General features: G+C 41.0%; 1 protein-coding gene across 1 annotated transcript in view; it reads left to right on the top strand.

Moving 5' to 3' along the window:
* The window catches only part of LOC117510882 (macrophage mannose receptor 1-like), a 41,408-nt gene extending 22,016 nt beyond the window's left edge, over nucleotides 1–19,392 (top strand). Inside the window, 20 exon segments of the mRNA XM_034170780.1 lie at nucleotides 606–805; nucleotides 988–1,103; nucleotides 1,186–1,267; nucleotides 2,074–2,218; nucleotides 2,344–2,382; nucleotides 2,501–2,664; nucleotides 3,149–3,213; nucleotides 4,706–4,806; nucleotides 4,905–4,910; nucleotides 4,913–5,040; nucleotides 6,599–6,707; nucleotides 6,810–6,982; nucleotides 8,767–8,872; nucleotides 9,039–9,271; nucleotides 9,418–9,583; nucleotides 9,675–9,827; nucleotides 11,175–11,291; nucleotides 11,414–11,572; nucleotides 14,397–14,428; nucleotides 18,814–19,392. Coding sequence (XP_034026671.1) covers nucleotides 606–805; nucleotides 988–1,103; nucleotides 1,186–1,267; nucleotides 2,074–2,218; nucleotides 2,344–2,382; nucleotides 2,501–2,664; nucleotides 3,149–3,213; nucleotides 4,706–4,806; nucleotides 4,905–4,910; nucleotides 4,913–5,040; nucleotides 6,599–6,707; nucleotides 6,810–6,982; nucleotides 8,767–8,872; nucleotides 9,039–9,271; nucleotides 9,418–9,583; nucleotides 9,675–9,827; nucleotides 11,175–11,291; nucleotides 11,414–11,572; nucleotides 14,397–14,428; nucleotides 18,814–18,819 — 2,300 coding nt within the window. The 3' untranslated portion in view covers nucleotides 18,820–19,392.
* Nucleotides 19,393–26,776: the final 7,384 nt, after the last annotated feature.

The raw sequence follows: 26,776 nt of genomic DNA, 5'->3' as shown, positions 1-26,776 counted from the left end.
ATTAACACAGCTATACAATGAAAGTCTGTGGGGAAAGCTAAAACATCACAGGACTTATACTCACTGCTGATTGGAATAAAATATCATTACAAGTGGCTGGTAGCATGGAGAAGATCCCTACGGAGGTACACATAGGAGTGTTTGCCTCAGTTAATATGTAACTTTTAAAATGACTGATTACACAAGTAGCTGCTTGGCTTAGCTTTATTCGCGTTTGTTAACGCAGCTCTCCACTAAGGCCATACAATGAAGAACGCTGTCCTGTTTGAAGCAGAAGAAATAAGTAGCTGCCTATATAATTAGTTGTTTTATGCTATTTCACCTTTTAAATCAAGTCTAACAGAATTAATGCTGTTAAATGAGTTACCAGCTCAAATATTTGACCCCAAACAGTGAAATTTAATCACAATCATCGACAGTGAAAAATGTGCCTTTGAAATCAGAAATAACAGAACCAACAAGGGTTCAAATGCTTTTTGCACCACCTATACAGTTTGGTATTGAAATGATACCCATACGGGTAATGCTTTAAAAAGTGCATTCATGTGTTTGAGTGCAATCTGTTGACATTATTTCTATGATTTCTTTTCTGGGTTTGATTAAAGACAGACATCAAGGATGTGTTGCGATGACAACTGGAATGTTTGCTGGGTTGTGGGATGTTGTTAGCTGCAGCAACAAAGAGAAATATATCTGCAAGAAAATTGCAGATGGTGCACAAATGACCACAATTCCTCCCACCACTGCAGCTCTGAGTTGTGCATTAGGATGGACTCCTGCTGGCAAGAGAAATGTCTGCTACAAAGTAAGAGAGCAGTCTCAGGGCTGACTCCAACCTCATTCTTTTCAGATCTGTTGTTGAATAAACTTATCTTTTAAATGAACACTCCAGCAATGCAAAATTACATAGTAATTCAGTTTAATTATTCATAATAAATCACAATTATTCATAATAAATCACAACTAATTTCTTCAACAAATAAAAAGCTTTATAAAAAGGGGAAGGACCTAAAGAAAACTTGGCACGAAGCACATGATTTCTGCAAGGACATCGGTGGAGATCTAATGAGCATACACAGTCAGGAGGACCTCAGAAATGCTCAGTATGTTAATCAATATATCACATTCTCTTCTGTTAATCAACCATTCAAGTAATCAATACCCGTGTTTGTTATTGTTCAACAGGTACCAAACATCTGTCACAGCCTGGATTGGCCTGAGCTACCTCAGTACAAATGAAGGCTTTGTCTGGACTGATGGTTCTCCTGTATGTTTTACATGATTGTTAACACTAATTCAGTGGTGGGCACGGTTAACCTAAAAGTTAGCTTCAGTAACCTTTAATCCACTAACTGAAAAGCTGAAAAGCTAACTGTGAAATGCTACAGAGATAAACTGCTAAAATATTTAGGTGAGTGATACAGATTGATAGCACTTTCTTGATTCTGTGGGTGGTGGTGTATGACCGTTTTTAGTTGTTGGAGTGATTTGTCTGGTTAATTCTACTAGTCTGGTTAATTTAACTAGTTACTTGGCCCCATACGATCAGCATCAACTTCTCAGAGGGACAAGTGGCGTTCAGCCACATGAGATTGAGCAATAACATTGGCAATTGTGACAGTAGTGAATAAGAAAGCAGTCATGCAAATTCCAGCTGTATTGTTTAAGCCTGCAGCAAACTATGTTGTTTGGTACCTGTGACTGTTGACCCAGAAGTGCCATAGGCTTTCCCAGGAATGCACACTTATAACCGCGAGATGGCTTATTGGCTCAATGTATACGATCCAACAGGAACAAACATGATTTTAGGCTTTATAAATGCTTTTGTCTGTTAAATTGTATTTTGAAGAAGCCCCAGCTAATTTCAAGTGAGCGCAATTAAATTTAGTGGAAGATAACTGGTCCCCCAATGGTTTTTAAGGTTGGCTAAAAAGGTAATCCACAAATGAGCAAGTTAGCTTTGCTAATTAGCTATTAGTTGATTTGCAGAACGATGCCCACCGCTGCTTAAATTATCACTGTCATTTTCAATCACATCTAATTTTGCTTCTTTTTCAAAAATCTATGACCTAGTTTGAGTATGAAAATTGGGGCTATGGAGAACCAAACAACCACAATAACAATGAACACTGTGCAGAAATGTTTTATTATTATGGACGCCACTGGAACGACCGGCACTGTGAACATTACAATGATTGGATTTGCCAGATACGGAAAGGTAACATCAACTATCCTCATGATGAGTTTGTGTTTGTAAGGCAACATAGTCATAATAATGTAGTCGCAGTATGGAAAATGAAATTTGTTCTATGCACGCTCCCTCATGGTACTGTATGCTTTCAGGTGTGACTCCCAAACCGGATCCTGTCTTAGTTGCACCAGGTAAATTATTGCAGCTGTCACGTTGTTCCTTTATTTTACAAACCTGGAATCTTAGCCCTTTTTTCATGAATCAAACTGACTGTAGCTGAGGAACAAATCAGGCATTTTCTCTTCATAGTGTATAACACTACAGAAGACGGCTGGATTATATACAATGACACGCAGTATTTCATCAACAATGACAAAGTCCCCATGGAAACTGCGAGAGCATTCTGCAAAAAGAACTTCGGTGAACTTGCTGTAATCACAGGGGAGAGTGAGAGGAAATTCCTTTGGAAACTGGTATGAATTAAAACAGGAATTTTAAAACAATAAATATGAGTCCCAAATGTTGGTCTGTAAATGTAGTTGCCAGCTGTGTTTTAAATAAGTGTTAGTCCGCAAAAGAAAAAATGTGAAATTTCTAAATGTTATAAAAAAAGAAAAAAGACAACTTATTTGATTCATAAAAGTTGTATATTAAAGCAGCAACTTTATCAAATTCGGGTAAACTGACTAACCAATGATTGGTAAATAAACATGAGATATGTAAACATGAGAGTTCGTCCAAAATAATAAGTTTTTCAGATAAAGGGATAATCATTTTTGTATATCACTCCAAAAAAAAAAAAAAAAAAAAAAAAATGATGTTTAGAAACTATTTCTTTTATGCTTAAGATATTTGCACAGTATTTGAGGTTTCTGTGTCCTCATCTGCTGGTTTGGCAAAGCAGTAAACATGCTACTGTGACTCAGTGTAACTTTGTCTCTTACTGTGTTTCAACAGATAGCTAAAGCATCTGAAGGACAGTACTACATTGGCATGACAGTGAATTTGGATAAATCATTTAGGTAACTGCAATGTCACTGTGTAGGCACAAGTCTGATATCTGATGCTATTTGTCGTCTTCTCTTTCTTTCTTCTTTGCTTTGTTTCTTGTTTTTTTCTTTATAGTATATCTCTTCTTCTGTGTTGTCTTCTGTTATAGTGTGCCATTATTGTCTTTTGCAGTATCTTTTAAGAATTAACCGCCACGTTGAAAATGAACTGATTTTTTTTTTTTTTTTTTGGTAAAATTATTATTGCTTGAAAATACAAACACCTTAAAGACACCTTGAATTTTATGGGCCAGCATTGTTAGTAATTACTAAGCTGATGCAGTTGTCATGTTTAGGTCCAACACCTGGGTTCTTGGACTAACACTAGTTACCATGTGCTTATGTGGGCATGTCGGTTTAAAATGAGGTGTGGTTGGGTGCAGAGCAAGCACTTTCTTATCCTCCGCCACCAGAAATCATTTACATGTTGGAGCACCAAAAACTTGAGCTAGACTCCGGTGCTGCCTAGCACTCGGCCAAAGGCACAACAGTTAGGTGCACATTACATAAGCACCTTTACAACACACATACACTCTGCCTGCACATATCATCACCAGTCACCTGCAAGGATGTATGGTATATTATGACCACTGGGGGCATGTAAGACCAACAGGCCAATTTTGGGCTTGGGCAGTGTCATGGGAGTATCTTTTGAGCTTATCTAGGTTTGATTCCCAGTAGCTATGCCCTTGTGGGCTTAGTGAGGGTTGCACTGTGTGCCTGCATCCTTGTAACACATCAGGCCCCTCAAGGGTGGTGCAGAGCAGCTAAAGTTGGTGGTTGAACTGAGATATGCAGTGCAAATGCATCTTGTACTGCAAGATGTATTTGAAGATGGATAGTCATGGCATATTATGACCACTGTACAGAGAAAAAAAAACCTGGAGGAGGGAGGAAAAACTCTTTTTATGAGGCAACACTCCCCCGCACTCTCTTTCTCTCTCTCTGAGAAGGGCGACATGATATGTGTAACATACACGATGAATCTGAATTGAAGACATCCATGAGTGTAAAACCTGATGGCAAAAACCTTGCAGATGGCCTGCTTCACCTCAGTGTGCTTTGGTGGCTGATGAGCAATCTTATTGGATGATGCCAGTCCTTTCATGCACCAGAAATCCTTTCAGTTGCATCTGCCTCCCCTTTACCAGAGCACTGTGTGTACGGCTCACTCCACAGTAAACGGAATAGGTGCTACAAAATGGCCATGGATTTCCCACCTCATAAAAAGAAAAGTGCATTTAGACATGTCCCTAATGGATTTGTGCTGTTTATAGTTCCCACCATCAAAATAAGACCCTTCATATTCAACAAAAGTAACCCCAAATTATTTTAATTTCTTGTCCATGTTTTTTCTTTTTGTAGCATATTTCTACTGACTGAATTCATGCCTCTACTCATCAGTGTTGTCTTTATATTTTGATAGATCTGAAGTTGATTAATTGTTTCTAATTCTTTTCTTCAGTTGGATTGATGATACCCCTGTAACTTACACTGCATGGGAACAAAATGAGCCCAACTTTGCTAACAATGATGAAAACTGTGTGACTATATACAAGAGCATGGGTACGTTAAAAAAAAAGGATGCCTTATTAGTTGTTATAAACCACTTCCATGATTTTGATTAACATTGCTTTTGGGATGCATGGAAACTCTGCACATAGGGTACTGGAAGATATCAACTGTGGTGTGGAGCTTCCTTCCATTTGCAAAAGAAGTAGTACTTTTATAAACACCAATGGCCCCCACAACTGCCCCCCAAGGAGGATGTGCCCTGAATGGCTCTATTTCCGTGGAAAGGTAAAATTGTGGAACCGTGTTTAATACACTTCCTCTAACATTACTCTCATCCCAAGTCCATAATGACAACTTGCTGTCATTGTGGCTGTACAAGGAAAGACACCTTCTATCTGTTGGGTGGGTAGTAAAAATTGTTAGGAATGTTCACATTCCACATTACACAAATACATGAGAAAGCTTTGTAAAGGTGAGCAGCACTGTAAAAACAAACAAACAAGCAAACAGGAGTTACACTGCCCTCCAAAAGTATTAGAACACTTGATATTTCAAACATTTTAATTTGTTTATGACATTTTAAATGCAAAAAATGCAAAAACTAAAAATGTCCAAAATGATCTTCCTTAAAGTCAAACTCTGAAGTCAAGAGACCTCTGGAGTAGGTTTTCTTCCAGGACGAAACCTTCAATCCTGACTAGTCTCCCAGTTCCTGCCGCTGAAAAACATTCCCACAGCATGATGCTGCCACTACCATGCTTCACTGAAGGATGGAGCCTGCTTTCTTCCAAACATGATGCCTGGCCTTCACACCAAAGAATTCAATCTTTGTCTTATCAGACCAAAGAATTTTGTTTGTCATGGTCTGATGGTCCTTCAGGTGCCTTTTAAGGAGTGTCTTCCGTCTGGCCACTCAACCATACAGGCCTGATTGGTGGATTGCTGCAGAGATGGTTGCCCTTCTGGAAGGTTTTCCTCTCACCTCACAAGAATTCTTGAGCTCTGACCATTGGGTTCTTGGTCACCTCCCTGACTAAGACCCTTCTACCCCGACTCTAGGAAGAGTCCTGGTGGATCCAAACGTCTTCTGTTTCAGAATAATAGAGACCACTGTGCTCCCTGTGACGTTCAAAGCAGCAGAAATGTTTCTGTATCCTTCTCCAGATTTGTGCCTTGAGACAGTCCTGTCTCAGAGGTCTACAGACAATTCCTTTGACTTCATGCTTGGTTTGTGCTCTGACATGTACTGTCAACTGTGGGACCTTAGACAGGATGCACCTGAGCTCAGTTTTGAGCTTCATGACAAAGGCTGTGGATACATATGCACATGCAATTTATTAGTTGTTTAAAAAAAAAAAAAATATATGTAGTGTTCAGAATAATAATAGTGCTATGTGACTAAAAAGATTAATCCAGGTTTTGAGTATATTTCTTATTGACACAGACACAAGCTTCATATCAGCTATTCCAGGTCTCTGGAGAACATTTATGGGTGACACCACGCAGACACAGACTTTGTCTAGTATGTACACAGTCTACGCATCCAGTATCATCTGAATATTACATCATGAGTGCCCAGATCACCCAGAATCCACCCCCCCCCCCCCCCCCCTGAGACACATGGCATGTATATTGTAATGTATAAAGAATCAGTAAGCACCACTGTACCAACATCTTCAGTTGTCTTGAAAATTGATTAAAGTTACTAAAAAACGTATCTGATCATGCACTATGTCAGGATGAGATATGATTATCAGATATTCTGACTGTAAATATTTTTGAAATGGGCACCTTTTCTGGCATCTCCCATATAAATGATTGCAAACCTTTTGTTTTCATATAGTGTTACAAATTTATTGTGGGGAAAGACAACAAGAATTGGCAGCTGGCCAGGCAACACTGCAAAGACCAGGGTGCAAATTTGGTCTCTATTGTTAGTGAAAGAGAGCAAGGTGAGTGATGTGAACAATATTAAATAGTGAAGACTGTTTTAAAATGATTTCTTGATAACATGAAACTTAATATTGACAGATTTGTTGTTGTTCCATTTCTAGCCTTCCTAACAACACAGATGCTGCAGTTCAATGAAGATGTGTGGATCGGCATGAACGATGTTAACTGGGAGATGCACTTTGTATGGACAGACGGGAAAGGGATTTCTTACACCAACTGGGCCAAAGGGCACCCAACATCAGTGCCTGATGGACGTTATTCATTCATGGATGAGGTAACTATCTGGCATAAGTCAAACCTGCCAGACTTGTCCTGTCAGTTAACCAGTTCCTTTGTGGGTTTACACTAGTAAAACAGAATAAATCAAGAATAAAACTTGATGTGCTTATTTTCATTGACTTGATAATAGTAATAATAGATTATTAGAAGTCTGCAAAAGGACCTGGGAGGAGAAGGCCACCAAACAGACAGAATGGCATGACTTTACCCAACAGACTCATCTTTGGTAAATTTGATCTTGCTTGGGTAGTTCCAGAACCCAGCTACATATGTGTGCCAGGTTTCATGTAAATCAGAGTGAAAATCATGATTTTGGACCTTTGACCACAAATGACCCTAACCCCAAGGAATGATTTTTGGCCAATCTGACCTTGCCTTACTCAACATTGGCGTGAAAAATCACAATTTTTGAGGTTTAACCCAATAACCTTCACCTTTGCCAAAACAAACCCTTTAAGTGCAATTCTGGAGATGACTCATTCACATATCAAGTTTGATAGAAATTAGCCAAAGGACCTATGATGAGTCAGGGAACAAACAGAAAGGTAGTAGAGAAGCTTGAATCCTCGACTGGACTGGGTTGCTTGACGCGAGGACGTTTCGCTTCAAATCGCAGAAGCTTCCTCAGCTAAAATTCTTGCTCTGGTGGTCTGACTTCTGTCTTGACTCTTGTAGAGAAGAATAATCAAGAAGTCACAAAAGCTGGAGTTTTAAACCTAACCAGACCCCTCCTACCGAGAGGCAGACTGCTATAGGCTAGTGACTAAACAATAGCTCTAATTAGCACGTATTGTGCTCTAGTTAGCACCCTCCTAATGACAGGGCAGCTGTCCCTCCTAATGATGGAATGGACCCTCTCATGATGGCTCCCTTGATGACTCTGCTGATGACGTGAATGACTCATTACCATGAACAAAAGACTGAAACTGCTTTGACCTGAGTACCCCATATTTTAAAATATTAGCCACAGAGAAGAAATGGTTTGAGAGAGGGGTCAAGGAGGCATTCTTTGTGAAACGTTTGAAACCCAGCCTTAACCGGGGAGGGAGTCTGAGACACGCTTTATCCCCTGTTTACAATGGGGTACTCAGGTCAAAGCAGTTTCAGTCTTTTGTTCATGGTAATGAGTCATTCACGTCATCAGCAGAGTCGGCAAGGGAGCCATCACGAGAGGGTCCATCCCATCATTAGGAGGGACAGCTGCCCTGTCATTAGGAGGGTGCTAACTAGAGAACAATAGGTGCTAATTAGAGCTATTGTTTAGTCACTACCCTATAGCAATCTGCCTCTCGGTAGGGGGGTCTGGTTAGGTTTAAACTCCAGCTTTTGTGACTTCTTGATTATTCTTCTCTACAAGAGTCAAGACAGAAGTCAGACCACCAGAGCAAGAATTTTAGCTGAGGAAGCTTCTGTGATTTGAAGCGAAACGTCCTCGCGTCAAGCAACCAAGTCCAGTCGAAGATTCAAGCTTCTCTACTATGGAAACCACCTGGACAACTTAGAGCCTACACAAAAACAAACAGAAAGGTAAACTCAAATTTTTACTTTTGACCAAATTATGTTGACCTTTGCTAAAACAAACCCCTTAAGGGTAATTCTGGGGTCATCCTACATTCACACAGCAAGTTTAGTGGAAATTGATCCAACCATTTTGGAGACGTAGTGGGACAAACACACAAACAAAAAATGTTTCTGAGATTATAGTATGATGTTGAAATATTTTTTCAAAAATGACAATATGAAGGAGTATTAATGTGGTGTTTTTTTCTACCTGTTTAGACATTTGACTGTGTGATTATGGTGGGCAGCTCCTCTAAACTAAAAGGAGTCTGGAAGGTTGAAGATTGTGATGTTAATCGCAGTTTCATTTGCAAAAGGAACAGTGGTGGGTAAACTTTTTGTGAGGAAATGTACATTTTAATGACGGTTTCAGATGGAATGTACTCTAGACACTAATAAGTATCAAGTCACAATATGTAAATTTCACTAATATTAAAAATACATAACAAAACAAGCTGGTGATGTATTTACTTATTTACTTTTGGACAAAGACTCTCAGATTGCAGTCCTACCCACTAGTGTGCAACCAAGAGCTTTCTACAAGCTTGGCAATGACTCCTACAAAGTGGTTGCTCAGAATATGAGATGGGACGAGGCAAGAAGGCAGTGCCAAGCATACGATGCAGATCTGGCCAGTATCCTGAACCCCATTGCTCAAGCCTTTGTCACCTTGCAGGTGTACAAGTACAATGAGCCTGTATGGATTGGCCTCAACAGCAATGTGGTAAAGAGTTCATTATTTAATTTGCTAATTTGGGTGCTGTGTTGCAAATATTATGAAAATTCTAGCATTCCATACATTTATTGCAGACATTAAGCAATTCAAGTGCCTCCCGTTGTTGTGTGGGATTTTTTTTTCCTTTTTTCCAGACTGGTGGGCGGTTTAAGTGGGTTGATAACTGGCTCCTGTCTTACACCAAATGGGGCACAGATGAACCAAAAAACAACTATGGTTGTGTGTATATGGATGTGGACAAAACATGGAAGACCACACCATGTACCAACAAGTATTACTCCCTTTGCAAGAGGTCACCAGGTCAGACACTATGTCTTTTACTTCTATGAAAGCAGTGCATGATTTATGAATAACTTCATGTGAAGGAAGTCATCACCTGTCTTTCTGACAGACATACCTCCTACTGAGGTCCCACAGCTTCCTGGAAACTGCCCAGAACCAAAGCAGAAAAGAAGCTGGATACCCTTCAGAGGACATTGTTATTCCTTCCTTAACTCTGTGGTGGACAACTGGGCTCATGCCTCAGTTGAATGTCTGAAAATGGGTAAGTTATGAAATATTTTGCCAAGTTAGAGTGCACTATCAAGGAGGTAATATTTTCAGGCCTGTGTTTGTCAGGCTGTCAGGTTGGGTTGGGTGGTGTGGAGAACGAGCCAAGAAGAAGAACCAAATAAACTTTGGAGCAGATCTGCATAACAGGATGGACCTTGTAATTTTCCTAAATTGATCAGATCCTCTCCCAGAAGTGACATTGGAGTGCTCTGTCTTTGAGAATAAGAGACACCTGTGAAGAGCTTATGCAGCAGGGGTGGGCAATCATGTGCCATGAAGAGCCAAGACACTGCAGGTTTCTCTTTCCACCAATCACCTAAGCAGGTGATTTCATTGATGATCAAGTGTTTTTGCTCAGGGGAGAAGCTCATCAGTAAACCCACCTGCTGAGGTGACTGGTTGAGAGGAAACCCTGCACTTTCTTGGCCCTCAGCTTATCAGTAGCCGACAGATGTGGCCACGACCGAGTCAGTACTAAAAGTTAGCATTAGAGGTAACTTCCGCTAGTTTTTTAACGGTTTATCAGTTTAGCGTTATAAAAGTTAACTTTTCAGTTAGCGGATTAATGGTTATCAAAGCTAACTTTTTGGTTAGTTGTGCCCACCACTGTCCAGGACACAAGGTGGTTTTGTAGTGTGATGGGTGTGGCAGTGTGTGCATGTTACATATATCACTGATCCCGATACGATACGATACGATATGATACACTTTATTGTCCCCTCAGGGAAATTTGTCTTGGACTCATGCTAAGTGCCTTTACAAAAGGAAAACAAACAGATACAAGTAAAAACACAACATATCATCCATAACAAATTAACATGACAGGAAGTCAGGAGAAACACCATAAGTATTGCACAGTTCCAGTTTTAGACATTATTGTTTAGCAATTTGATGGACATGGGGACGAATGAATTTTTGAGTCTATTCAGTCTGCTCTGAGGGACTCTATACCTTCTCCCAGAGGGAAGGAGAGTGTACTCTGTGTGAAGGACATGAGCTGAATCCATCAATATCCTCTGAGCTGCTTTCAAGTCAGACTCTTCATAGAGTGAGCTGAGGGACTGATATTGTTTCTTTCCAATTATCTTCATTGCATTATCAATTTGTCTGTTAAGTTTTGTTTTAAGTTGTACAGAGAGGTTGCCGTACCAGGGAGTCATGCCATATCTGACTATCTGACTGAGATATTGGCACAGATTCACATGCCCCACCCCCCTCCCCACACTAACATTGTCACACAGGGTGCGTGTTTGGGAGCAGGTCTGCATCTGAGGTCATGATCAGTTTTGGCAAGTGTACCTTGTGTATATATGTACACTCTTGTGCATGTGCTTGACAGGTGCAAATCTGGCCAGTGTTCAGGATCCTCAGGAAAGTCAATTTATACAACAGACCCTGGACCTTTTGCAGGATGGTGCCAAGTCTTTCTGGATTGGTTTATACAAGAGCCATGAAGGTGACCATAGATTACTAAAGTTAATGTGATCCCCAGTAGCTTGCAAATAGAATAAATAAGTTTGTGTTAATTGCTTGTGCCTGCTATTTTGGACAGTAATGTAACACATTTTCTCATTTCAGGTGAGTGGATGTGGATTGATAACAGCGTTGTGGACTACACCAACTGGAATTCAGGAATGCCAAAATCAGAATCGTGTGTGAATGTTCATTCTGACAGTGGTCAGTGGAGCACAAACAGCTGCATCAGATATAGATCTTACATCTGCAAAACACCCAAAAGTAAGTTTAACCAGCAGATCTATAACATACAACAAGCTAGTCTGTACTTTAACATTTTGTTTCTGGATTACAACTAAGTAGCATAAAAGCACTTCAAATGATTCATAATATGGCTACAAGAGTTTTATCTAGAATGAGGTAATTGCATTATCCCGCAAATCGGATTTCAAGATCTGTTTTTTGACAAATAAAGTACTGGACAGTTAAAAGCCTCTCAATCTGCAGAACGTGTTGAACCTTCTGTGCTGTCTCATGCCATGTTGCCTCAGGGTGCAGGTTGAATCTGGGTCCTGAAGTTGAAAAAGAAGTCAGCAGGCTGAGGAGTTTTTGCTTATTAAACACTTTGTGAACTGGCCTGCTTGTTGACATAAGACAGACAAATTCTGTTGAATCTTTTAATTAACTCTAGATTCAAAACTCATTTTTATTTGTAATTCATTATTTTGAATTAGTGGTTATATATTTATGTTGCATGTATTAAGTTATTTCTGTATATATATATATATATATATATATATATATACATATACATACATATATGCTTGTAAGCAGCCTTTGTGTGAGGATGGGTGGAGTCTCTCGTCGTTTTTTCTTTGCAAGGAAATGGCGGAACGACTGGAGCAGCGCGACTGCATCAAATTTTGCCACAAACTGGGCGACAGCCAGGTGGAAACCATCCGGATTATTCAGACGGCTTTTGGTGACGATCCATTGGGCATCACACAGATTAAGGAGCGGTACAACCGGTTTAAAGACGGCTGCACAACGGTGGAGAGCGAGCCACGCTCCGGTCGGCCATCAACATGCTGAAATGACTGGATCATTTCCAAAGTGAACGCTGTGGTGATGTGGGACCGTCATGTGATTATCCGAGAAATTGCGGAAGAGGTGGACATCAGCACTTTTTAGGCACATTCCACTGTGAAAGATTTTGCCATGAAAAGAGTGGCGGCGAAATTCATCGGCACGAAGCTGATGGCGCAGCAACAGCGCCTCCGTGATGAAGCCTCACAGGACATGTTGTAACATGCCCTGACATGCCCAGCTCTCCACAATTTCTCTTATACTCACTCGACTGGTAAGCCACTGAAAGCCGAGATAGGCATGTCCCAACTTGTCCTCTGACGCTCCAAAACGGAGGTGTTCTTTGTCTCACGCCATCAGCAGCTCCGTCGTGACACGCGAAGCCTCCGCGTGGCTTTCCATGACAAATCTCTTGTTAAAAGTGAAATCTGCCGGAAAATGGCTGATGTCCAGCTCTTGTGATAACCAGAGAGATTGCACACGACGGTCCCGGATCGACACAGCCATCCGTTTAGAAATGAAATGGTTGTTTCTGCCTGTCGATTGCGGCTCGGAGCGCAGTGCGCCGTGCGCCATTGTGGGCCGTCCTTAAAGCTGTAGTAACACTCGTTAATCTCTGTGAAGCCCATAAAATTTTCACCGAAAGCCATGTGAATTTTCAGAATGGTTTCCAGCTGCCTGTCTCTAACAGTTTCTAAAAAAACTCTGATGGAACAAAGCCCAAATCATTCCGCCATTTCCTCGCAATGAAAAAACGACGAGAGGGGTGGACCAGTGTTCACTCAAAGCCTGCCCACAGGCGAATGACGCAACCGACAGGCGTGAAAAAACTCACGCATGCGCACTAAGGTTCAAGCTTGGATGACGTAAAAACATATGAATCAAATCCATATATTTTTTGCATAAAATAAAAAGGTAATTTTGCATTGCTGGAGTGTTCATTTAAAAGATAAGTTTATTCAACAACAGATCTGAAAAGAATGAGGTTGGAGTCAGCCCTGAGACTGCTCTCTTACTTTGTAGCAGACATTTCTCTTGCCAGCAGGAGTCCATCCTAATGCACAACTCAGAGCTGCAGTGGTGGGAATTGTGGTCATTTGTGCACCATCTGCAATTTTCTTGCAGATATATTTCTCTTTGTTGCTGCAGCTAACAACATCCCACAACCCAGCAAACATTCCAGTTGTCATCGCAACACATCCTTGATGTCTGTCTTTAATCAAACCCAGAAAAAAATCATAGAAATAATGGTCAACAGATTGCACTCAAACACATGAATGCACTTTTTAAAGCATTACCGTATGGGTATCATTTCAATACCAAACTGTATAGGTGGTTGCAACAAAGCATTTGAACCCTTGTTGGTTCTGTTATTCTTGATTTCAAAGGCAATTTTTCACTGTCGATGATTGTGATTAAATTTCACTGTTTTGGGGTCAAATATTTGAGCTGGTAACTCATTTAACAGCATTAATTCTGTTAGACTTGATTTAAAAGGTGAAATAGCATAAAACAACTAATTATATAGGCAGCTACTTATTTCTTCTGCTTCAAACAGGACAGCGTTCTTCATTGTCAGTCGACTTGTATGGCCTTAGTGGAGAGCTGCGTTAACAAACGCGAATAAAGCTAAGCCAAGCAGTTACTTGTGTAATCAGTCATTTTAAAAGTTACTTTATATTAACTGAGGCAAACACTCCTATGTGTACCTCCGTAGGGATCCATGCTACCAGCCACTTGTAATGATATTTTATTCCAGTCAGCAGTGAGTATAAGTCCTGTGATGTTTTAGCTTTCCCCACAGACTATTTTTTTCGGATACTTTTCTTACAGACCCTCGTATATATGTGTGTATATATATATATATTATTTATTATTTATTTTTTGGCACATTTTTCTCTACCTTTTTGTGTTTTCAATGTATTTGGAATGGCATTTTCACTTGTGTTGTTTGTAAAAACACTTTAACATGGCTGTCCAGAAAGTACAATATAGTTCCTCCTTGTTTCTTCTTTTCTAGTTATACCACCTACAGAAAAGCTCCAGTCATTGGTAAGTTATTTCCATTATATATGTGGTAACATTACACACTTCAAGGAAACAATTCACTTTTTAAAAAATTTTTGTCAACAACATTTTTAGCAGTCAAGCCTCTGAGTAGTTTTGATAATTGTGCTATGTAAGAAAAATCCCATGATCCCATTGTCTATTTAACTCCAAATGAACTCAAAAAAATGCGTAATCGCTTTTTAACTTATTAACTTCTTTTGTATGTGATATTAAAGGGACTGTTTACCCACTGGTGGTACGCAGTCAACATAATTTCTGGAGGTGGGGTGGAGGAGTTCTGTGATTCCTTTTCTGCAGAACAGTAGATGGTGGAATCTCACTGGGCTGCGAGTGCTTGCGAACAGCACTGACTCAGGAAATCGTGCATTTTCATGAGACACAGGGGTTCGCTATGCCCTCGCGTGACTTGCAGGGAGGCGCCATGTCTCGCTTTAATTAACTGTTCAAAGTTCCTTGCCAAAAAGTCACAAACCCTTCTGAATCATGCATGTGATTCAGAAGGGTTTGTTTCTCTGTGACTCAGAACGTGCGTAGCATGCGAGACAATTTGTGAGGGGTTGACGACACACTTCTCCTTTTATATAATCAGAGGTGCTTGGCTACTTCTGGAAGCGGCTGAGCAAGTCCAGGAATGCTGGCTTCGCTGTTAGCCTGGCCATGCACGCAGGACCAATGGATGGGATGATGTGTGGGGGAGGAGGACCATGTCAGCACTCAAGATTCATCGTTTTATCATTATTGAGGATCACAATCAAATTAAGTGTTTTTCTTCATTCATTGTGTTATCCTCTGCAAGTATCTATACTGTACTGTGGAGCTTCAGCGGGCTGTCACTTCTGGACATGTCTGCAATCCGTGAGTGTGTTGTCATTCACTCAAAACATCCACTCCTTCCCTCTGTTTTTTTTTTTTTTTTTCTCTGTGGAGCCATGATACATTTTGTTTCATTTTTAGCTGAAGGTCCGGTTGTCATTTTCTGGGGTCGTCTGTCCGTCGGTGTTGGTGGTGTGTGTAAACATCTTCTTCTCTTAAAACTGCTGGACCACTAAAGCGGAAACTTGGTGTGCATGTTCCTACCTATGAGGACACCTAAGTTTGTTTGAGGCGTTCCGATCTGATTTCAAATATGGCCGCCATGGTGTCAATCTTGAAAATATCATATATAGTCATTTGTCAGCCATTTATGCAGCAATTGAGCTGCAATTTGCTACATGAGTAGCACTCAGAAAGCCTAAAAACATATCCAACAGTTTTTGCGAAATTTTCAATTTTGACCTTGATGTGACCCCTGGACTGTGATCACACCCACTTTTCCCGTTGCCACTTTAAACATCTGCTTCTCAGAAACCACTGACCCAATGAAGCTGAAACTTGGTGTGCGTGTTTCTACCCACGAGGACACCAAAGTTTGTTCAAGGCGTTCCGATCCAATTTCAAGAACACACCTGACATCAAACCCTGCTGACGTTCTGTCCCACAGGCCCACATCCACACCACCGTAGAGGATCACAGCACATTCTATGTTGTTGGACCTGCATTACATTGACTGAATTAAATTTTCTCTTGTTTGCCATATATTGACTGTGCAATTTGTTATTAAAATTTTCAAAATTTTTCCAAGGCACAGGCAACATCAACAGCTGTTACTGTAACTTCTCAGAGTGATACAGGATTGATATAACACGTTTATATACAACACCTAATAATATCCTTGTCATTTGACATGTATGTGACATGTCACTGATTTTTTTTTTGTTCCATTGCATAGAAACACAATACGTTGTATGATTCACAGAATTTTCATGCAATTTGGTTCCATTACCGTTTATTTGGGTTCCATATGTGTGCTCCACTGAACAACTCCACCACATTTTTGTCCGTCCATGATATAAGGATGCTATCTGTAGCACCATGAACTTTCCATTTATTATGGCTAATTTAGATCTCATATAAACAAATGATGTTTTCCATTCATGCAGTTCCTTCTTCGAACGATGGAATATTTCATTCAACTTTGTTTTCCGCCTCGTTGAATGGAACGTTTCTTCATTCAACCCATGCAAACATTCTTATTACTGCACTCTTAATATATTATATTTTTGTTTTAAAAATAACAAGACTATTTCACCTATTTCTTGAGATGTCTCACAAACATACAGACAATTTTGATGTAGGTTGCTACTGTTAGTTTGTTGCTCTTTTGAGTGTCCATTAGAATTTTAGAACTCCTGTGGTGGCTGCCCCATTCATTCATATTCAACCACTTATCCTGGTCCGGGCTGCGGTGGCAACAGAGCAAACAGCTCATCCTACACTTCCTTATCCTCGGCCAAGTCCTGTAACTCTTCCCAGAGGATCTCAAGGCGTTCCCAAGCAAGCTGAGAAATATTATCTCTCCAGCATGTCCTAGGTCTTCCCCGAGGCCTCCTCCTGCTTGGACAAGCATGGAAAACCTCCTGCAGGAGATGACCAGGGGGCATCCTTACCAGGTGCCCGAACCACCTCAACGGGCTCCTTTCATTACGAAGAAACAGCAGCTCTATTCTGAGTCTCTCCGGGATAGTCAAGCTTCTCACCCTGTCCAAGAGTGTAAGCCCTGATACCACGACATAGGAATCTTATTTCTGCCGCTTGTATTTGCAATCTTATTCTTTCAATCATTGCCCAAAGCTCATGACAGGAACATAAATCCACTGGTAAATTGAAAGCCTCACCTTTCAGCTCAGCTCCTTCTTCAACATGACAGTCTGGTACAGCGTTCATATGATTTCAGACACTGTCCCAATCCATCTATCGAGCTCACGCTCCAACTGACCCTACTCATGAACAAGACCTTAGGTACCTAAACTCATCCACTTACGGGCAGTAACTCTCTGCTGAACCAGTGTGGACAATCCACCATGACAAAGGACCATGGTCTCAGATTTGGAGGTGTTGATTCTCATCCCAGTCACTTCACACTCTGCCTCAAACCTGCTCAGAGTGCATTGAAGGTCACTGCCTGATGAAGCCAGCAGAACCACATCATCTGCAAAAAGCAGAGATGCAACTCTGAGGTCACCAAATTAGACACCCTCTGTTCCCTGACTGCATCTTGAAATCCCGTCCATGAATATCACGAGCAGGACTGGTTACAAGCCGTGGCCCTGGTGGAGTCCAACATCCACCAGAAACAGGTCTGATGTCATGCTGAGAATGTGGACACAGCTCCAACTTTGGCCATATAGAGACCGGATTACAGGTTGCAGTGAATCTGGTACTTTACCTCTCTGGTGGGGAAGGAGCCTGAGCTTGTGTGGTAGGTCAAAAGATACTAACTAGAAATAGTTGGGCTCACCTCCACACATTGCACAGCTCTGGAACCATTGTTCTGGAGAGGAGCTGGACTCTCTCTTTTCCTGGAGTTGTCCAGGGTGAGAGGCGCCGGGTGAGTATGGGGATACTCACAAGTCCCTAGTTGAGTGCCGATATTTTGAAGTTTTCCCCAGTGAACGAGAGGGCTGCCTCCATGTGACATTGTGTTGCAAAGAGGAATGTGGCTGTTGTTTGTGCATATGCACCAAACAGCAGTTTAGAGTATCCATCATTCTTGGAGATTCTAAGTGGGATCCTGGAAAACAGTCCTGGTGGAGGAGGAGGCATGGATGAAAGACTCGGGTGGGTCTGGTGCAATTACTTTAGCAGAACTCATTGAAGTAGTCAAGAAATTCCTCTGTGTCAAGTCGCCAGGGGGTGGATGAGATTTGTCCTGAGTTGCTGAGGTCTCTGGATGTTGTTGGGCTGTCATGGCTAACATGCTTGTACAATGTTGCATGGAGGTTGGAGGCGGTACCTCTGGATTGGCAAACTGGGGTGGTGCTCCACATTTTTAAAAAGGGGACCAAACAGTGTGTTCCAATTATAGAAGAATAACACTTCTCAGCCTCCCTGGGAAAGCCGATGCCAGGGTACTAGAGAGGAGACTGAGAACGTCAGTCAAACCTCAGATTCAGGAGGAGCAATGCGGATTTTGTCCTGGTCATCGAACAGTGGACCAGTTCTTTAGCCTTGCAAGGGTATTAGAGGGTTCTTGGGAGTATGACCAGCCAGTCTACATGTATTTTGTGGACTTGGAAAAGACGAAAGACCGGTGCCTTGGGGTATTCTGTGAGCAGTGCTGTGGAAATATGGGAATATTCATTCCTTCCTAAACTATTTTTCCAAAAAAGGTTTTCTTGTGAAGGAAGGAGTCATTAAAGGTGACAACAGAGCTCACTGGCTTGACTGCTCATAATGTGACTGGGATGTAAGAAAGGGAACTATTCTGTAACAAATGTAAGATGAGTTATGTCATTATTAATGAGTTTTTATGTTTTACCTCCATTTAGCGTTGATCACGAAAGAGGCTTCTCATGGCTCCGCTGGTGTTGCTGTGGCTATAGTACTTGTAGTAATTGCTTTAGTTGGACTTGGTGTATTCCTCCTCTTCCGAAAAAGAATACCTACGCCTGTGTTTGGAGAATTCACCTTTGATAACAAGTTATACTTCAGCAATCCAATCCGAGCTGCTGTAGACACCAAGGGCCTTGTTCCCAACATCGAACAGAATGAACAAACATAGGAGGATACGCAGCCAGTGGCAAAATACTTTATTTTCAATTCAATTGTTGGAAGAACTAAATTGTACCTATCTGTTTTTACTTCTTGCAAACACTATGAATCAGATTTAATAATATAATGTAAAATAAACAGTCTTTTAATCAACATATAACAGCAACACTTCAAGATTCAAGAGTAAAATGGCAAATAAAAGAACAGTTAAAAATCAAAAACATGTTCATGTAGTTAACGGAACCTTGTCATAAGGGATTTGTTATTTAATTCATGGAATATTGATTACAGCACTGTAAATGTATGTTATTGTGTTGCTTTTTTGTCTAATAAACTGAAAGTATGTACACACAATATTTAAGCATGGGCTTTGGTGAGTGACAGAATAATTAAAATACAAAAGTTTAAATTATGAGGCAGCATTATTAATCCAATGACGGATTTGTTCGCACTGATATTTGAGGCTTACCCTCAGGTATTCTTTAGAATAGAATAAAAACTGGGACTGCAAGCAGTCATATACGGGCCCCCGTTCCGTGCGACCGCCTACCCAGGCCAGAGCATCCCCTTGTGACCAGATGTGGGCATGTGTGTAGAGGGGCAACCACTCATCACACAGTTCAAATTTCAAGCAAATCACACAATGCATGAAGGAGTTATGACGAGTTGATGGTTCATCCACTCGGGGAAGCTTAGTGCACAAACAGAGGAGCCAGGTGTGTTAAGGGGCTGACCCTCATTACACATGTGAAGTTTCAAGTCAATCAGGTAATGCATGAAGGAGTTATCATGACTTGATGTTCCATGGCAAGGGGTCAAAATGGCGCCGCCCATAGCAGCCACACCCTTCGACATAGAGAAAAGCTTTCGATAACTTTTGATCCGTATCATCTCTGGATGCTCTGAAAGAAATTTGAAGTGCATTGGACAAAATCCCTAGGAGGAATTCGTTCAAATACAACATGTGGAAATCACACAAAAATGACAAAGAAAATTAAAAATGGCTGACTTCCTGTTTGGAGTAGACCAATGGTGCAAGAGACTTTTTTGTACGCCTATGCAAGTCACACATGTCTACCAATTTTCATCTCCCTACTCCAAAAAAAAACCCCTATGGGGAGGGGTTTTTGAAAGATTCAAGGGGGCGCTATTGAGGCAATTTGCCCAGCCCATGGGCGACACCCCTACGGATTGTAAGAGGTTGTCGTGCTTGACCTGTGTATCAATTTTCATGATGATATGACAAAATTAAAGCCGTCAAAAGGAAGAACGTAATTTCATGGCGAAGGGGCGATATTCGGCACGCTGCCACACAGACGCCGTTACTCGTAACTTCACGGCGATTATCGCCTACGTTCACCAACTTGTTCTGCATGTTTTAGAAGTGGAAGGAAGTTGATGGGGTTAACTATGTGACATCAGTACCTGTTTAAGTATAATGTTCCTTGGCGAAGGGTCAAAATGGCGGCACCATAGCTGCCACACCCTTCGACATAGAGAAAAGCTTTCAATAAATTTTGATCAGTATCATCTCTCGATGCTGTGAAAGAAACTTGAAGTGCATTGGACAAAATCCCTAGGAGGAGTTCGTTCAAATATGTGTGGAAATCACGCCAAAATGAGAAGAAAATTGAAAATGGCCGACTTCCTGTTTGGAGTAGACCCATGGCACAAGAGATTTTTTTGTACGTCTATGTAAGTCACACATGCGTACCAATTTTCATCTCCCTACTCCAAAAAACCCCTATGGGGAGGGGTTTGATGGTGCTGAGGGGGCTCCTTGTTCAGCCAACTTGGACACCAGTTTCTACAGGATGATGGTGTTAAACACAGAAGTGAAGTCCAGGAACAGCAGCCTCACATAGGAGTCCTTGTTCTCTGTGTGGGAGAGGGCCTGATGCACCACGGTGGAGATGGTATCAGCTGTGGACCGGTTTTGCCTGTACGTGTACTGGTGCTCATCTACAGTCACATCGATGGTCTGCTTCAGGCGCCTCATCACCAGCCTCTCAAAGCACTTTGTGGTGATGGGGTTGAGTGAAATTGGCCTGTAGTCATTGAGGCAGGATGGTGCAGTATTTTTTAGGTGCACTGGTATCCCTTTTATGTTGTTATACATTTATACATATTTACTCGAGTGCTCGGCCCAAGAATTCCAATGTACCCAAACCTTGCATGCGAGTACAAATGGCAAATAAAGTCTATTACACCCTTACAGGTGGCCTTTATTTAAAGACGAAGGCAGTAAAAGCACACATGCTGGTTGTTGTGCGTTTCTCTCTGAAAATCTGAGCAAACCTGGGTCGTTCCAGACACTGTTCAGAATAACAGTGTACTTTGATTAAAAAGTTAACTGGAGAGGGGAAAACATAAGGGCACCTTCACACATAGTGTGAATATGTACAACTCAAGGCAACTCCTGTCAGAACAGCTTGTATGAGCGTACCACAAAACATTGCGCCGACGGGCAGGCGTGCACGATGCCGGTGCGACAGTTCATGCATGCGGGAAAACACAGTGCCAGCAGCACGCAGCTGCTGTGAAGAAAAAAATTTTTTAAAAATACACGTTGCAAAGGTTTCATGCATGCTGAAACACAGTGCGATCAGCAGTGCGATGTGTAACCACATCGCGTAACTGCTGTGAAAATAAAAAATACATGTCACCCAAATATGATCTGTCTATTCCTCTGTAGATGACCCATGGTCACAGATGTACAGTCATGAAATGACATGAATGAGAAGCAGTTCACTCAATCATCATGTTCACACATGCGTGTACTGCCAGACATGCATGGTGGATGATGTGACAGTCAGATTGCCCGCTGCGGGTTATGATCTGGCAGTCCGTTTCAACCTGGGGGCAGCCTGTCAAATGGCTGCAGCGTGCCACAGTGATATATGTTTTTTTTTTATGTCCACGTGATGACAGCAAGCAGACACACGTGTCACAGTGGGCAGTTGTTAGTCCATGTCCGTCCAAACACAGTACGTGTTGTCTAGCTGGGATGTCCAGAATGACAGATCTCCACAACCGCTTCTAATTGTGGCCACACCTCCTGGCAGTTCAGCACACACACCAAATCCACACTTGTGGGGCACTTAGACAAATTTCACTGTCAGCACAACAGCGATTGTCTGCAGACTGTTTCATGATGATAGTACGAATGGCCACACATTTTCTAAGTGCCATGCGAGCGGTGTTAGATGTTCGTGCGTGTCACCTGGAATTTGGCCGACACCTGCCAGAAGAGGGTTCAATGGGCTCGTACAGTGCACACTCTGTCTTTGACTGTCAGCTGGTGTGCGCAAATAGTTGTAGCAGGTGTAACAGGTGTACGAGGCATTAGAAGCAGCTATGATTCTACACATTTTGCATACGATTCCTGCTTCATGCACACTTTATGTGCAAATCGACCAAATTCGCATTATGTGTGAAGGCTCAGCTCCAGGTGACCAAAGGAGGTCTAAAGTTACCTGTGAGTACTGTAACAATTAGAAGACACCTATATGAAGCCAAGTTATGGGCAAGAAGCCCCCACAAAGTCCATTGTTGGAAAAAATGACATGTTGTGAGTTTACAATTTGCCAAAGAACACAATGACTGGCCAAAGAAAAATGGCGTAACATTTTGTGGACTGATGAAAGCAACATTGTGCTTTTTGGATCTAGGGGCTGCAGAGTTTGTTAGACAACCCCCAAAAACTGACAGAATATGCAATTTGAGAACAAGATCAAAATGTTGTTGAAAAAAGTTGAAATGCCATTTCAACAACATGCAAAGAATATAGCTGATGCTTCAAGATTAAAACTGAACTTCAGAGGATACTCAAAGTAGTAGCACACATGGCTGCCTCTACAAAATGGTGAAATTGTACTTGTAAATGTCTTGCCACTGAACTGACACTGTTAGTTACTCAGTATATATAATGAAGCATTTGTAAATGGGGGAATTACCTGCTACTCAATCAAAAGCTTTGATAACAGTGGTTCTGAAAAAGGAGAAGGATCTGTACTACTGTAAGAACAGTCCAGTTTCCCTTATTTCATTAAATGCAAAGATTTGATCCAAACTTCCAAACACACTGGAAGAGATAATAACCTCTGTAGTGCACGAAGATAAGGTAGGTTTCATTCAGGGATGCAGCTCTGCAGACACTAGACGTTTCATTAATATTATGTGGACAGTCTCAGATTCTAGTTCACCAATTGCTGCTGTATTGCTTGATGCTGAAAAGGCGTTTGAAAGAGTAGAATGGGGATTTCTATGTAGAACTCTAGAAATTTTTGGTTTTGGAGAAATTTTTATAAAGTGGATATGCCTGTTGTATAGTGGACCTGAAGGTACATGCTAGGTTCCAGGTTCCTCTTAGTCCCCTACTCTTTTGCTTGGTGATGAAGCCTCTGGCATCTGCAATCAGGGGTGATGATAATTTTCGAGGAGCGGTGTATAATGGCTCTATTCCCGAATTAATGATGTTCATGGACAATGTATTGTTATTGGTATCAGACCATGCAGTATCACAATTAGCATCTATTCAAATATCTCGGGGTATAAGGTCAATTGGGAGAAATCCGAAGCTCTTCTTTTAACAAGGTTTTGTCCATCTGCAGTGTTTCAGGCTGGTACATTTAGATGGCCTAAGCAGGGGTTAAAACTTCTTCGTATTCTTCCCCCCTAAATCAGAGGACATTATTAAAGTGAATTCTAATCCAATTACATTTGTTCCACAAATCTGATTGGCTCATCGTGAGATTTCAGTGGGGATGCACCGATACCACTTTTTTCCCCAGATTGAGTACAAGTAAGAATACTTACATTTGGGTACTCGTCGATGCAGAGTACTGATATTAATAATTAATGATACCATTACAGTTTTATGATGACTTTCAAAATGTCTTATTCATCAGTTGTTCCTTACTTTTTGACTATAACTGCTACCAGTTTCATTAGCTTTGTTTTAATTTACAAACATTTCACTATCAATCAATCAATCAATCAATTTTTTATATAGCGCCAAATCACAACAAACAGTTGCCCCAAGGCGCTTTATAGTGTAAGGCAAGGCCATACAATAATTATGTAAAACCCCAACGGTCAAAACGACCCCCTGTGAGCAAGCACTTGGCTACAGTGGGAAGGAAAAACTCCCTTTTAACAGGAAGAAACCTCCAGCAGAACCAGGCTCAGGGAGGGGCAGTCTTCTGCTGGGACTGGTTGGGGCTGAGGGAGAGAACCAGGAAAAAGACATGCTGTGGAGGGGAGCAGAGATCGATCACTAATGATTAAATGCAGAGTGGTGCATATAGAGCAAAAAGAGAAAGAAACAGTGCATCATGGGAACCCCCCAGCAGTCTACGTCTATAGCAGCATAACTAAGGGATGGTTCAGGGTCACCTGATCCAGCCCTAACTATAAGCTTTAGCAAAAAGGAAAGTTTTAAGCCTAATCTTAAAAGTAGAGAGGGTGTCTGTCTCCCTGATCTGAATTGGGAGCTGGTTCCACAGGAGAGGAGCCTGAAAGCTGAAGGCTCTGCCTCCCATTCTACTCTTACAAACCCTAGGAACTACAAGTAAGCCTGCAGTCTGAGAGCGAAGCGCTCTATTGGGGTGATATGGTACTACGAGGTCCCTAAGATAAGATGAGACCTGATTATTCAAAACCTTATAAGTAAGAAGAAGAATTTTAAATTCTATTCTAGAATTAACAGGAAGCCAATGAAGAGAGGCCAATATGGGTGAGATATGCTCTCTCCTTCTAGTCCCCGTCAGTACTCTAGCTGCAGCATTTTGAATTAACTGAAGGCTTTTTAGGGAACTTTTAGGACAACCTGATAATAATGAATTACAATAGTCCAGCCTAGAGGAAATAAATGCATGAATTAGTTTTTCAGCATCACTCTGAGACAAGACCTTTCTGATTTTAGAGATATTGCGTAAATGCAAAAAAGCAGTCCTACATATTTGTTTAATATGCGCTTTGAATGACATATCCTGATCAAAAATGACTCCAAGATTTCTCACAGTATTACTAGAGGTCAGGGTAATGCCATCCAGAGTAAGGATCTGGTTAGACACCATGTTTCTAAGATTTGTGGGGCCAAGTACAATAACTTCAGTTTTATCTGAGTTTAAAAGCAGGAAAGTAGAGGTCATCCATGTCTTTATGTCTGTAAGACAATCCTGCAGTTTAGCTAATTGGTGTGTGTCCTCTGGCTTCATGGATAGATAAAGCTGGGTATCATCTGCGTAACAATGAAAATTTAAGCAATACCGTCTAATAATACTGCCTAAGGGAAGCATGTATAAAGTGAATAAAATTGGTCCTAGCACAGAACCTTGTGGAACTCCATAATTAACTTTAGTCTGTGAAGAAGATTCCCCATTTACATGAACAAATTGTAATCTATTAGACAAATATGATTCAAACCACCGCAGCGCAGTGCCTTTAATACCTATGGCATGCTCTAATCTCTGTAATAAAATTTTATGGTCAACAGTATCAAAAGCAGCACTGAGGTCTAACAGAACAAGCACAGAGATGAGTCCACTGTCCGAGGCCATAAGAAGATCATTTGTAACCTTCACTAATGCTGTTTCTGTACTATGATGAATTCTAAAACCTGACTGAAACTCTTCAAATAGACCATTCCTCTGCAGATGATCAGTTAGCTGTTTTACAACTAGCCTTTCAAGAATTTTTGAGAGAAAAGGAAGGTTGGAGATTGGCCTATAATTAGCTAAGATAGCTGGGTCAAGTGATGGCTTTTTAAGTAATGGTTTAATTACTGCCACCTTAAAAGCCTGTGGTACATAGCCAACTAACAAAGATAGATTGATCATATTTAAGATCGAAGCATTAAATAATGGTAGGGCTTCCTTGAGCAGCCTGGTAGAAATGGGGTCTAATAAACATGTTGATGGTTTGGATGAAGTAACTAATGAAAATGTAACTTCGCTTTTTGACTATAACAAATTATTCTTTAACATTAACCATGTGTTTCTTAACTAGGGAAGGGTATCGATAAGATTTTATCAATACCATATCGATCCGATTCCATATTGATTCTCTTATCAATACCTCTTGTGAATTTTTTGTGTTCTAAAAGTAGGCTTTACAGGTTTTCTATGTCAGCAGGTCAAAGAGCTTTTTCTTATCATGCACTCGCTCTGTGGAACGGTCTTCCTGCGACCGTCAGGCAGTCGGAGTCTGTGGACATTTTTAAGTCAAGACTTAAATCCTGTTTTTATTCTTTATTATGAAAAGTTTTTATTTTTTATTGGTTTAATTCTTTTACTTCTGTTTTTAATTATGTATTTGAATTTTTTAATTTTAATTTTTATTTATTTTAATTTTTATGTTGAACTGTTCTATGTGAGGCACCTTGAGATGGCTTTTGTTGTTATTTGGCGCTTTATAAGCCAATTTATTTGAAATTTGATTGCAATTTCCTTTCAGACATTATTGGTATGAATGTCACTCCATACATCTGAGCTGAGCTCTTGCAGCTGGCTGTGCTGCATGTCAGGATGTAATTTATAAAGAATGCAGTACGTCTCATTTTGGTAGGAAAAAAAGTTTTAGTCGATTGTAGTTTCTTGTCTGTATTACAACGTTTGTAAGAGTTGTCATTTTATTTAAAGCGGCAATTTGTTTTGAAGTTATTAATTCTGACCGGACTCTGTCTTGGCAGAGAGCAGCGCAGGGTTTGGAGCTGTGCCAGCGGAACAGAGGGTGATT

This window comes from Thalassophryne amazonica, chromosome 1, assembly GCF_902500255.1.
Source record: "Thalassophryne amazonica chromosome 1, fThaAma1.1, whole genome shotgun sequence".
In the NCBI taxonomy this organism is placed as follows: domain Eukaryota; kingdom Metazoa; phylum Chordata; class Actinopteri; order Batrachoidiformes; family Batrachoididae; genus Thalassophryne; species Thalassophryne amazonica.
The sequence above is the reverse complement of the archived record's forward strand: the minus strand, read 5'-3'. Positions and strand labels throughout refer to the sequence as shown.